Source organism: Poeciliopsis prolifica, unplaced genomic scaffold (assembly GCF_027474105.1).
Source record: "Poeciliopsis prolifica strain line A6 unplaced genomic scaffold, Auburn_PproV2 SCAFFOLD015, whole genome shotgun sequence".
NCBI classification, from domain to species: Eukaryota; Metazoa; Chordata; class Actinopteri; order Cyprinodontiformes; family Poeciliidae; genus Poeciliopsis; species Poeciliopsis prolifica.
The window spans coordinates 9073179-9086675 of NW_026562390.1; the positions used below are offsets into that span (position 1 = coordinate 9073179).

The 13497-nt window shown below is 36.8% G+C and overlaps 3 protein-coding genes across 6 annotated transcripts in view; 2 read left to right on the forward strand and 1 right to left on the reverse strand.

Moving 5' to 3' along the window:
• ric1 (RIC1 homolog, RAB6A GEF complex partner 1) overlaps window positions 1–3746 on the reverse strand; it is a 28123-nt gene extending 24377 nt beyond the window's left edge. For all 3 annotated transcript variants that reach the window (XM_055040232.1, XM_055040233.1, XM_055040230.1), the window contains exon 1: window positions 3180–3746. In XM_055040232.1, the coding sequence (XP_054896207.1) occupies window positions 3180–3320 (141 nt within the window). In that variant the 5' untranslated portion in view covers window positions 3321–3746. The remainder of the gene's footprint in view (window positions 1–3179) is intronic.
• A 649-nt stretch (window positions 3747–4395) lies between these two features.
• On the forward strand, window positions 4396–7667 carry exosc2 (exosome component 2). Its single transcript, XM_055040242.1, has 9 exons — window positions 4396–4713; window positions 5333–5434; window positions 5580–5625; window positions 5898–5987; window positions 6071–6136; window positions 6233–6301; window positions 6548–6724; window positions 6857–6985; window positions 7372–7667. The coding sequence occupies exons 1-9, from the start codon at window positions 4592–4594 to the stop codon at window positions 7450–7452; spliced, it is 882 nt and encodes a 293-aa protein (XP_054896217.1). The 5' UTR covers window positions 4396–4591; the 3' UTR covers window positions 7453–7667.
• Window positions 7668–9054: 1387 nt separating this feature from the next.
• The window catches only part of abl1 (c-abl oncogene 1, non-receptor tyrosine kinase), a 34064-nt gene continuing 29621 nt past the window's right edge, over window positions 9055–13497 (forward strand). Inside the window, exons 1-3 of one of the 2 annotated variants that reach the window (XM_055040234.1) lie at window positions 9055–9590; window positions 11280–11391; window positions 12349–12732. In XM_055040234.1, the coding sequence (XP_054896209.1) occupies window positions 12606–12732 (127 nt within the window). In that variant the 5' untranslated portion in view covers window positions 9055–9590; window positions 11280–11391; window positions 12349–12605. The remainder of the gene's footprint in view (window positions 9591–11279; window positions 11392–12348; window positions 12733–13497) is intronic. The other variant, XM_055040235.1, reaches the window with a different exon arrangement.

Below are 13497 nucleotides of genomic sequence, written 5' to 3' on the forward strand. Positions count from 1 at the left end.
TGCTGATTCTGAGAGCTATACACCCTGCTGAGAAGTTATTGCAGCTTCATGATCAGAAGTGGGAAAAATATCTTAATCACACTTTTTAAAGAAGTAGTTGGCATTTTGATGAAAAGGTGAGAAATTGTTTTTTTAGTCACCATAAAATGACCAAGTACTGCAGAAAAACACTGAACACCTACAAGTGTGTCAGGTCATGGAGTAGGAAAAATGTGTCCAGGTGTAATTTTAGATGCAAGGATCCTTAGTCAATGTAATTAGAGGAGATGGTTTAACTCTTTCTTTCCTATGGTGTTTGTTTCATATAATTAAAATTTAATAATGTCACTGACATCAAAACAGAAACCTCTGTCTTCTTTAGAGCTCCTAAAGCACAAACTATAGTAAGGTTCAGCGTTAAAGGATAATAACACAATAAATCTACTGGACTCTTATTTTTGTTCTTGTTCAAATTAATTTCCTTGTAAATTATTAAAGCTTCCCTTAATTTATTTTTTGTAAAATTGAAACTGTAATTTCTTCACAATAAATTAGCATCATTCGGTTCTGAATAAATTTACTCCATCAATTCATACTGTCATAACATACCTACAAGTTTGTTGTTTTGTACCTTCCTACTTCTATTTAGAACTAGTAATGAAATATTCCATGGCTACGTAGATAAGCCACAACCCATGAGTTTATTTTCTTTACAGAATAGTATTTTATTGCATTGAGGAGAAAAAAAACTATTTCATTCTATGGTCTTCTAAAAATTTTGCAATTCATCCTTGATTCCATTCATTACAATTCCGATTCTCATTTAGCGCCAGATGAAATACAACAGATTATGATTCAATCAAACCAAAGCAACTATGACTGATGGACCACACAATACAGGAAGTAGAGCAGGAAAATAACAAAGGGCAAAAGGAAATAAGAACATTAGGAAAGATGTTCTTAAGGACTCAAGGAGGGAGAAGGAAGCAAATGAGAAAGAAAGGAAGGACAAAAAGAAGGCAGGAAACAACATTTAGAAATACAAATATGTTCTATATTGTTATTTCCATTAGCAAGACATTTCAAATAAAAAAATAACTGCTATACTCCAATAAACAGTAAACTTAACATGCTGTTTTCATATCATCATTTCCCACGTCGCATCCGCCAAGTGCCTGAAACATGGAGTCACTATTGGCTAAAACAAGTCTTAGGAAAACATTACAGAATACACAAATAATTCCTCTCAGTCTGTGCTTTGAAAATATCCAGAGCCACGCATGCATATGTGTCTGTGTAACAGAATAGAAAACATTTATCAATTTGCTACTCTACTTCACAAACGACTGCACTGCACCTCAGCTGAACCGAGTTCCCTGATTTCAGGCTGCAGCTGAAAACACATGAAATTAAAGAGAGAAAAGATTCTGGATAACAGCTCAGAGAGGATACGTCTTTCTGAGTCCATCTTTCTTTTATGCTGCAGACAGAGAGGGAAGGGAAGCAAGATATGCTCTAAATCCTGGGTGTGTCTCAGGAAGTTAACAGTGACCCCTTGTCCATTGTTACTGCGTCTTAATAATATACAAACAGTCTGGAAAATAGACTACTATAAACAATGTAATAGGTTATTGGGTCAAATAACTTCCTTTAAATGAAGGTTTTAGTAAACATGGGCTTCAACATATAAATGTAACTTTAAATAAGTTGCACAACTTAGCTGTTCTCTTAGCATAATGACACAAAAATAATATTGATGTTAAATATTACTGTTGCAGAACTGCAGAACCCACTCAAACAGCACATTTTTTAAAAGTTAATTTAGGAGCCTTTATAGCACATTTATTTTGATAGGAAAGAGAGTGAAGAAAGAAGAAAACATGCAGATAGCAGCTAGGGACCAGGAATCACTCCCAGTGCTGTAGCCTCTGCACATGGTGTGTCTATGCTACTATTGAAGCCAACCAGCTCCCCAAACAGTACTAAGCCTAATACTAAGCAGGAATGAAGAGTGAGAAATTGAAATTAATGCTAATCTCAGCAAGTCAAAAAGCTTCCAACACCCATTCCAGGCAAGAAACACAAATATTGTGAGGTGAAGGCAAAAAAATCTAATGTGTTTTCATCAAATACTGTTTGGCACTAGGACTGACTTGCAGTATTTTTTTGTTTTGATCCAATTTTTTGGGGGGCTGTTTCGTTTGATCTAAATGTACAACCTATCTTATCAATATACCGAGAAGTTTATTTTATAGTTTTGTTAAACAAAAAAAGGTCAACCACAAACTCAGTATGCAAATCAGTCTGTGATTAGGAGGATTAAATACAGGCTAATGGTTACCATGCCGCATTATGCAATGTCCCTGCTCAAAATCACATTAACAAATAAGTGAATGAATGAATGATTTCCATATTTTTTGCCACAAGTTGTATGTGTAGTTTTTCCGCCTAAATTAAATAACCTATATGTTGTCAAAGACAAAAACACTGGCTAGATGTTCTTGACATAGGTCTTAAAAACAATCAAAAAGTAAATAAACAGAATCTTACTAAGAGCTATCTTGAATAAACACCTTTACATCTTCATTTTGATTCATCTGACCTGCTGAGCCACAGTTATTAGTAACTATAACAGTAAAATCCAATGTTTTCTGTTCCAAATATTTTGTCTACAAAACCCAACTGAAGGATGAGATGAGCATAAAGGAAGTACATCTTTGAATAGTCGACTTTTACACATTCTGGGCAGATATTATTGTAAACTATAAATTTTAAAAACGGACTATTACGCATAAGTCATTAGACCACTGTGACAACCGGATGCGAGATAACACAGTTGATCCACCACTTTACACAGGTGTGCGGATATACAGCTAATGACGCAAAACAACGTCATTTGGCATCTCGGTGATGAGTGTCCAGGTGTAACCATATGCCAACACGTCACGGTTAAAAAAAATCTCACCAACCCAAAGCTCACTTCTGTTATCTAAATTACCTAGATTATTTTTTTATTTTTTAAATAGTTCTCATAGATATACCCACAATACAGCCATAATATAGAGAAAATAAGCGGCTTCCAGATAACGAGTCTTTCGAATGTTTCTTGAAGTGAAACTAGCACTGCTGGCATTGTTGTTATCTGGTCAGCTGAGTTCTTGAACATGACTGACACCGGGCAGCAGCTTCACTCAACTTACCCGAGAGAACCAGATGCTGAGCTGCGTCTCTGACAGCAGGGCGAAGTAAAACCTCTGGGAGCTGGGCTGGATGTGAAAGGGCTCCTCGGCACTCCTCAGCGGACAAAGCAGCCTCCGGGGCCAGCCGGTTAGAAAATACATGACGACTGAAACTCCCTCCTTAACACTCCAGCAGTGCGGAGATCCTCCTTAAATAGTTGTTAATCCAGATGACACATTAGCGGCCGTTTTCGTCAGATTAAAAACTTTGGAAGATCCCAGTCTTTGGCACTGCGCAGGTTATCGGTACGCAGATGCCATAAAGATAGATTCAAGCAGCCAGTGAAGCTACGCGGCTAACTTGAAGCTAATGAGCGGTCCAAGGGAACCCAGAGTTCCCGAAAACAAAAGCAAACAGAACCGCCGCGTCTCCACTTAGCGTCCAACTGTGATATGCAAGCATCAAACGGACCGACTAACTTTCGCTCCCAGTGTCGTATCAATTGTTTCTGTGTTTTGACCTGAGGTGTCTGTTCACGGCTAAGAGTCCAGTTTTCACTCCACTCTGCCTCACCGTCGCCATTTTTACAAGCGTCTATCCGACTTAACGCTGATTGGGCGAAGACCGAAGAGTTTGCGTGGTGTTGAACTGTGACGTAAGCTTTGTGTTATGTGAGAAATGCTGAGAAGAAGACAGAGTGGCTCGACACTGACATCTGGCGGCGAAACAAAGTACCTGCAGAAACAAGAAACCGTTACCTTTTTTTTAACCTTAATAAGTCCAATAAACAGACAACAAATATGTCGGAAAGTTAAATTTACAATTAAATAAAATTGGAGAAAGCTATAAACCTGCTCGTCACACCTTTTTGTAAACAAAAGACAAAATTCCCACTCCAACAGTTTATTTTTCATTTCTTTCTTTCTTTCTTTCTTTCTTTCTTTCTTTCTTTCTTTCTTTCTTTCTTTCTTTCTTTTCTTTCTTTTTTTCTTTCTTTTCTTTCTTTCTTTCTTTCTTTCTTCTCTCTTTCTTTCTTTCTTTCTTTCTCTTTCTTTCTTTCTCTCTTCTTTCTTTCTTTCTTTCTTTTTCTTTCTTTCTTTCTTTCTTTCTTCTTCTTTCTTCTTTCTTTCTCTTTTCCTTCCTTCCTTTCTTTCATGGATGTAAACGGGTTGAGTGACATTCCACTCCTTACCTACAGGGGGCGATGGCACATGGTTTAGTAGAAGCACTCGGAAATGAGACAGTTATTTGCTTAGCATGGTTCACTCATAGCACAAGGCATTTTAAGCTTACCAAAGTTTGCTTGGACTTTAGAGCTAATATAGTATGTTGTATTTTAAATAATTCAATATTTGTCTTAAGTCTGCCGCGGTCAAACATCCAGCTGAAGCTCAGGAGCTAAAGAAAGAAAGAAAGAAAGAAAGAGAGCAGCATGGCTGTGGACATGAGATTACCGACTGTTAAAAACTCAATGTCTCTTTCACATTCTGCTGCTGACCGAAAAGATCTGGTTGTCCCCGGAGATGTGATCACTTCAGACACTGGGTTCATGAGGTACGTAACGAGTAAAACAGTAAAGGAATTTGTTGGACTTGAATTGCCACCCCAATTTTTTTTCGCAAAAATATTCAGCTATAGAAAAATGTGCAAATTTTAACATTTCTTTAAACTGTTATTTGGTAAGCGATGCACCAACTATCTGGTAGAAACTGAATCAGCTCCCAAAAGGATGATAATAAAAAAGCTCATTTTCCTTAACGTCCTTGAAAATGCCTGGTCTCTCCATTTCAGATAAACATTACAGAATTTTATCATGAGTGCTTCTCCTGCTGTATTTTGTACGACTTCGCTGGAGATCTAATAAAATTTACATAGTTTTAGGAGGAGGATAATCCCCCCAAAAAACTTTACTATTTCATTAAGAACAATCAATAAAATTAATGTCTAACTTTGCGTTTGGATTCTTCAAACTTCAGCCCCAAATACTGAATAACTCTTGGATGTCTTTGTGAGGATGGAACAGCCAGTAGCATAATCACAAACTTAAGAGTTTGGAGCAAATCAATCTCTTCTGTAGATTCACAGATGGTAGTATACGCAGACGTGGAAATCATGTTACAAAATCCAGTTACATATTTTCAGACTCCATATTTACAGTTCTCATTTCCCCCAGGGGTCATGGTACATATGTTGACGAAGACAAGCTGACGGCATCGGTGGCTGGAGAGGTGCAGAGGGTGGACAAACTAATATGTGTCAGACCTCTTAAGACAAGGTGAGTCACTGAACTTTGAACACCCGGTGCTTCTAATAACTAAGATAATGCGTATGTGCTGCTATTACTTAGTTTATATCTTGCTGTGTTTTCTGGAAAATTCTGCAAATGCATTTGAATTATATATATATATATTTTTTTGCAGATTTAATGGTGAAGTTGGAGATGTTGTAGTTGGTAGAATTACAGAGGTGAGAATCTTTTTTTTACTCCTTATGCTGTAAAAAGAAAATGGAACTCTAAATGTCAAAAAAAAACTTGAGTTAATTTGTTAACATGTAACCAAACTAAGTTTGTCAGACTTAATTTATTTTCATTTCATTACTTCTAACAAATCACCTCAATTTTTTTTTTAAATTGGATCACCTGTTTTCTTTTTTTCGGGCTAGAAATAAAATTTGTGTGATTGTTTTTTGTCCTCTTTCTCAAAAACTATTGGTCCTACATTTGTGGTGAAATGTAGGTTCAGCAGAAGCGTTGGAAGGTGGAGACCAACTCCAGGCTAGATTCTGTCCTCTTGTTGTCATCTGTCAACCTGCCAGGAGGAGAACTGGTGAGATTATTGAAATGACTTTGATTTTGTTTAGTCATTTTTTTGTCACAGTGTTTGCTGAAATGCTTGATTTAACCTTTTAGAGGAGAAGATCAGCAGAAGATGAGCTCACCATGAGAGAATACCTTCAAGAGGGCGATCTCATCAGTGTAGGGCATCATTAGCCTTCTATTGACTTATATTTACCTTTTCTAAGAATAATGAGTATTTTTGTATTTTCCTGTGATTTTTTTTTTTTTTTTTAGGCAGAAGTGCAGTCTGTTTTCTCAGATGGAGCCCTGTCACTTCACACTCGTAGTTTAAAGTATGGAAAAGTAAGTTTTAGTACGCTACAATTATTTCATGCAGGTTTTCTTCTTTTTATGTTGTGTTGTGATGATATGCTACTAAATGATGACCAGTTTACCACTTCAATGCTGTTCTAAGAGGTTGCCTTTGCATTTCTTATCTTGTTAAAAGTTAATTTGTGTGTGTGTGTTAAAATTAAAGATCACTTTGTATTGCTTTAAAATTTTTAGTCGTCATTTTACCTCATGATATGTTTGTCCTCTTTCTCTCAGTTGGGTCAAGGAGTGCTGGTGCAGCTTTCCCCATCTCTGATCAAGAGGCAGAAAACACATTTCCACAACCTACCCTGTGGTGCCTCCATCATCTTAGGGAATAATGGCTTTGTATGGCTGTATCCCACGCCGGGACAGCAAGAAGAGGAAGCTGGCGGCTTCTACACCAGTCTGGAGGTAGATTTAGAGCCCACAAACACCAATCTGGAGAAAAGCACTGGGAGACCCCAGCTCTAATTATTTTCAAATATGACCTCAGGTGAATTGTGGTTAACTCAGGTTATTTTTGTACATGTGTCCCTGTCTCAGCCTGTGAGCCTGTCAGATCGAGAGGTGATTTCACGGCTTAGAAACTGCCTACTGGCTTTGGCTGCTCATAAAGTGCTTTTGTATGACACAAGTGTTCTCTATTGCTACGAGTCATCTCTGCAGCATCAGGTAAGAATCCAGAAGTCCAAAATGTAATCTATAAAGAAGAAACAAAGTTGTATTAAACAAATTGAATGTGAGGCCATTGTGCTGAAATTTCTGCACAATTGAATTGAAACTAATTTTTTCATACATCTTGTCAGAAGATGGATCTATTATGCATGTTACAGTTACGACTATAATTTTTTTGTCAAAGTATTTAAATAACAGTTTATTCCTCACTTTTTTTTCAAATACAAGCCTAAACATATTGAAGTGCCATTGCACATAAAGTTTTTTTTTATGACTTTTCCTTCATAGCAGAATTATTGAAATATTTGAGCTGTTTGCTTTTATATAAAAATTGTGTAAATTGCTTATTCTCAGTAAAAGCTTCTTTTATCTATTTGCTTCAGGTCAAGGACGTCTTAAAACCAGAAGTGATGGAGGAGATTGTAATGTTGACACAACAGAAGCTGTTGGAACATGAGAGTTAAGAAGACACAAACTAAAATATCTAACCAAAATCAAAGTAAACCCTGTCTAATAGGAGAACTTACGTGGCTTAGATGGCTTTTGTTGTTTTGTATTTGATAAAACCCATAGCTATTATTGTGAAAAACTGATTAAAAAAATGGCAAGTGATTAGAAGACAACAGTTGACATCTTTTGATACACAAAGCAATTTTATTGTTTGATTAAACTCTTGTAATTTGTATTTTCTCTGGATTCTGTGTGGTCTGTGGTGTGGAACGTCAAAGATGGAAAAATGTACAGACGTTTTTATGGGGCAAACAACTCACATCAGCTAAAGGACGAACTGTACATCCTTTAATACTTCAGCAATACTTTAGAAGTGAAATTCTTTCCCCCTTTTTTATATACTTACCTGTTACAGTTTAGCCCAAAATTATTCATACACATCTGCCAGATTTAGATTTTGAATTTTCATTCAACCAAGATCTTTGTTTCTGGTAGAAAATGAGATGGACGTCTTTCAGACGATAACAGTCTTCAAAGAGCTTTAAAGAAATTATTTATCTGCTTCTATTTATGGTTCATTAAAAGTGCCATGTTAAATTATTTGTGCAGTAAAGAGTGGAAGAATCATGAATTAAAAAAGAAGGAAACCATGTATAAAATTGCAATATTTGACTTAATAGGAGCAGTGGTGTTGTCTGTATTATCACTAAAATTATATTAAGGTATCAGACATTACCTGCTGTTAATGTCACTCCAACAGGTAGGGGTTTTTTATCGTCATATTACCTTGCAAGCTGCTCCTAATCACTTGACTAAAATTAAGTTATCCTGTAGTAAACCTTCCAGCAACTGAAGGAAGATAGAGTTTGTGATTTCAAAACTTCAATAAATACTATAACTCATTAAAGTATCCCAGAGAATAATTGCAAATGGTAATGCTGAGGATGGAAAGGGTCTCTGGTAGTGGTCAGTCTTGCACTAATCTCAAAGAAACCTCTGACTGAAGACTTGCTGTTTGACATTCTCATGACACTATGAGCTGCTTGAATATGCAGCTCAATATTCGAGCAGAGATTTTTCACAATAAAGGCCTGGACAATCCCATCAGTTTTTTTGCAAGCACCACTAATCCACCTCAATTGCTATTGCTGTTGCTCTTCAAATCTATATTTGGCCGTATGGTTAGAAAGTCAGGCACAGGGATGTTGGAATTGAGGACATAATTTTTGTCCATTATTATTGATGAAACAAATTGTTTGAACTTCATCATTTTCTTCAGTCCTGCTCTGCTTCCATGAAGCCTCCTTTTCTGGGATTTGGGCCATAGTTCAGGTATTTTTTGAAATGCTCATCACTGGCTTCTGTGTCAGAGTTCCAACTGAAATCAATTGTTGAGCTTTAACTGCATCTAACCAGTATCACAGTTCAAATTGTTTCGAAGTGTAATTGTAACAAAATATGTTCATGTGTCTATGTTCTACTGACTGTAACTAATCAGTCTTACTAGGTTTGTATCTGAGCAGTTGTGAAGCCCCATCAGCTCCAAAGCACTATCCCACGCACGAACGTGACGTAAGACGTTGCACCACCCACATTTTTCTGTAAACCACCTTGCGTATGGAAGTATGGCGGCCTCGGCGAAACAACTGCTCCTCGGCAAAAGTTTACTGCTCCGGTTTTGACGTGAAAGCGATGAATAAGTACGCAAACGGAGCAGGCGGGATCGACGAGCTCGGTAGCTGTGAGCATTGGACAGGGCTTGCAGAAAGAGTCGCTGTTATTTGGCCGGCGGACTTCACTGAACTTCTCTTCGCCTCCTTGATTGAAGCGTCTCCACTCCGGGTATCAGAGGGGGAGAAGCTCCGTGAGACGGGAAAAGTGGACACGGAAGTTGGAAACTAAGTTATTGCGCTGACTTTGGAAAGTCCAGTCGTAATGTGGGAATGTTTGGTGCTGAGAGACATTTGTTGAGGTGTTTTAGCGCACTTGTCCGAAATTGTTTGTCGGGAAGCGGCAAGAACCAACTGTTGCCTGCTCGATGTGGGTTTAGGGTCCGCGCGCTGCATACCACCACCAGCAGACGTTGGTTAGCGTTCATGGCTCCGGCTAACCAACAATTTCACTGTTTCTCTGACCACGTAACTTGTCACACGTACGTATCTTCTCTTTGTCAACGTTTTAGAGGCAAAACAAGTTGTTTCCAAGTGGTGTAAAATATTTACATTCACCAATTTTGCCAGTTGCTGTTGATTAACTGTTTATTGCAAGTGGACAGCTGAGTTAAAGGTACTCCAATTCTACGAATTACGTCTGAATTGTCAAGGGTGTAGTGCAGAAAAAACACTTAGCCGTTTTCTAAAATGTGAACATCAAAATTTAAAGACGTTCATATATTTCGAGATTATTATGCACACAGCAATATTTTGTTCCTTTGAAAAAATAACTCAAACCGATTGCTTTTCAGGGGTGCTGTTCATTAAGTGTTCAGTTTATCTACCACATTTAGGATGCAATCTAAAACTTTAACTATCAGTTTGAGTTACTAATTTAAAAAATTGCAGACATGCCCATAAGGCTCTACAGGTTTTCAGGTAAAGTTGCATGTCCTGTGCATAATTTTTAGGTTTATTATGGTCTTTGACTTATTGACAACACGGGAATACAGTAAAATATAACTGTATTTTAAGTGCTTTCTCTTAGCACTTAAGAGCACTTAAGAGGCTTTCTCTTCCCAAAATCAACTTCCAGAGCTCTGGAAGGCCCAGGAAGGCAACTAAAATCAATTTGATTTTAAGTGATTCAGAAGTTTGCATTTTTTTAAGTAAAAAAAACAAACAAACAAAAAAAAGACATGAAAAGAAATACATGTAGGGATGGGCACTTCTATAATTTATTGTATGGTAATATGGAAATTTGCTTCGAAAAAACTCTTAATTATGTTTTCGAACACCCTAACAGATAGTATGGCAGGTATTATCTGTTTGCTGTCAAAACAATATTTATTTATCAAAGCATGCTAAACGTAGCTGGCATATGAAAAAAAAATTAAACTGGCATTTTTATTTTTTTATTGGTGTGTTTGACAATCTTTGTATTGCCACTTTTAACATCATTGATAAGTGCAACAAAATGCTCTGATTAGATTTTTTTAACATATAGGTTTGCTCTAGTTAATGTAAATTGGATTGAAGCAGTAGCAGTTTTCAATCTCAGAAGTCGTTTTGAACCTTAATCTGAATTAATCGCCTATTACATGCAGTAAATGCTGAGTGCATGCTATTGGTTAAAGCGTTTTATAGGAGTGCACTGATTTATCTGCCGGCCAATTTATCAGTGCCACTTTCCTTAATTTTGGGAGATCTCTGATCAGACGATTCTTACACGTGAAGCAGATTTTATTCACCAATCCAATCTTATCTACCTCAGCAAAGGTTTAAAAATCAACCACTGTCCTCTTCTGCTGTCCTGTAAGAAAGGTTCGGCTGATTTAAGGTGTAGAAATCTGGCCCACCACATCCTGTCTGCATGTTTGTAGTCAGTTGTCAAAATTGGAATCGGCAGGTCAGACTTTTTAAATCAACAATCAGCCAGAAAACTCCAGTCAGTGCACCATTAGCATTGGAAGGTTGTAAATATTAGAAGTCCTTATTTGCATCTAGGATGAAATAAATTTTTTTGTAATACTAAAATCCTCAAAAATGGTATGTTAACGTTCTGTTCTGGTTCTCTGAGCCCTATGTTTAATTTTCTTCAGTTGGGAAGTCTTGGTTTTGTGTTTAACCTTGAAACAAAACACTCCTGGTTATAGTGAAGTTTTTTTATTTATTTATTTTTCTTCCAGAAGACAGTAATTCTTTAAATGCAACTCACTTTGAAAAAGCTGGAATCTTATGGATAATTTGCTGAAAAGGATGACCAATTCAAAGGGGAAAATATAGCTGTTGACCAAGACGGTAAGAGACTTAATACATGCTTTTTGTTATGATATGGGAAGCATTTTGATGATAGTTTTAAGTTCACAAATCACAAAAAAATCAATGCACACTGCAAATGTTAACTTTATTCTATGTTAAACATGTGGGGACAAGTCCATTAGAATCGCACTATCTGTGTGTATTGTTCCATTTTGCAGGCACCACTCCTTAAATTCATTAACACATTATTTTGAACTGCCGTGTTGAGAAAATCTTTCTCAGTTTTTGAAATAATTTTATTTCAATACTGTTTTGCTCCCTTCCCATAACAATAACAATTTGTAAAATTATTATGTAGTGCACTCTCAAATACAAAACTAAGACAGTTTTATATTTGCAATTTTGGCCTTATTTAAGTTTGCAGAGGCAATTTAACAATATCAAAACACACTGGAGTTAAAAAAATTGCAATTTCAAAATGGCAAAAATTTTCCATTATAGCGTTCCCAAAGTAAGGTCCTTTTATGAGAAACCAGGGAAACAATTGCAGTGACCTGAGTTGTCCCCAGCTGTATGCATCACAAAGTATTTCCCAGTTGTTGCTGTGCACTGCCATTAACTGGGTTGACAGATGATTTCTACACTTATGTTTGCTGAAAAGACCAATGTAGCTGTTGGAAATATTTTTGGGTTGTTAAAAAGACAGACAGTTAAGGTGTAGAAGATAGAGGAGGAATACATTTCACTCTCCATGAGGTTACTGGGTTTCAAAACTACATCTGGGAACCCATAAGCTGGTTTACAGATAATAAAAAATCTATTTAATACGGTCACACATTTTTGTTCCAAAGTAATGAAAGTTAGCATAGCAACACTATCTCATAGCTAAACTTTAGAAGTTCTTGTTTCCGGATCAGTTATTCAGATGGACCAGATTCATGTAATTGATATCTGCATTGAATTGTAAATGCACTTATGTATTTTATTTTTTTTCAGACTTGCCGTGAAATGGCTTGTTTTGTCTTGTGAAGCGTGGACGCTCCACTAATGTGTGACACACGGAGACATCCTGGTGTAACTTTAATCTGCTCAGGTGACCTGAATCACCCGTTCTCTCGGAAGGGACGTTCTGAGGCAGGAAACGGGTCTCCTGTGTCCCCCTGAGCCTCTCCCTGTCTGGTACCCAACTGTGGAACGGGGAACAACTGATACCAGCTTGGATAGTCCCGGCTGCAGCCTGGCACCCTGCCCTTATGGGGCAGCAGCCGGGGAAATTTGTAGGGGACCAGAGGAGACCCAGTTTGCCAGCTTTCATCAAGGGGGGGAAGAGAGACTCATCACGCCATGTGAGCCAGCCATGCAATGTTTTTGATAGACACGGTAAGATCAGAACTCTTTCATAAAGTATAAAGAAATAAACTATTTTCAAGCAAAACAGAATAATTGCTTAGTTAGTTTTGTGCATCATATTTGCATAGATCTACAAACGCGTACTAAAATTATGTTCTGTCCCATGCTTTCATATTATAGTTTCATCAAGCTGTAGTTGAACAGTGACAAAATAAATGCTGTCAATGGTGACAGTTTTGAACTGCAGTGAAAATAAATTTAATTTGATTCTTTTTAAATAACTTTAGTGATTTTAGTTTCACTGAAAATGCGTGAATTCAACTCACTTTTCTTTGTCAAGATAATTATCAATATCACTTGACATCTGGCTTTAGCATTGACTGTTGGTTTAGTTCTGTCTGACACTAAAAAGTGGCTTTAAAAGCAAGAGTAAAAGATGAATTGATAAAAGTAAAAAAAAAAAAAAACTAATTAATTAGTGGTCATTACTGGAGTTGTGCAATGTGAGAAATGTCAATAAGCATTTTGAAATTTAGAAATTTAAAAGGCTTGCTTGCATCCAGTATTTGTTGGATCAGTCAGTGTCGTCACAATAAACAAGATTATTGAAATTCCAGATTTTTAAAAACTATTTGTAAGCCCTATTTATTATATTGGTAATGCAACTAAGCAACTGAATAACAGACATGCAAGAACACATTTAACAAGCCTATAAGAACTTCCGACAACAAAATGTTGGAAAAAAAAAGACTTTCTCTTGCAAAATTTGGGACTCCAGGACAACAATTTTAGTTT

Excerpts from the sequence above, each read along its gene's own strand:
- exosc2 (XM_055040242.1), top strand. The coding sequence starts at position 4,592 with ATGGCTGTGGACATGAGATTACCGACTGTTAAAAACTCAATGTCTCTT. Across the intron at positions 5,435-5,579 it reads GTCAGACCTCTTAAGACAAG|ATTTAATGGTGAAGTTGGAG; the intron begins GTGAGTCACTGA and ends ATTTTTTTGCAG. Across the intron at positions 6,986-7,371 it reads AGTCATCTCTGCAGCATCAG|GTCAAGGACGTCTTAAAACC; the intron begins GTAAGAATCCAG and ends TATTTGCTTCAG.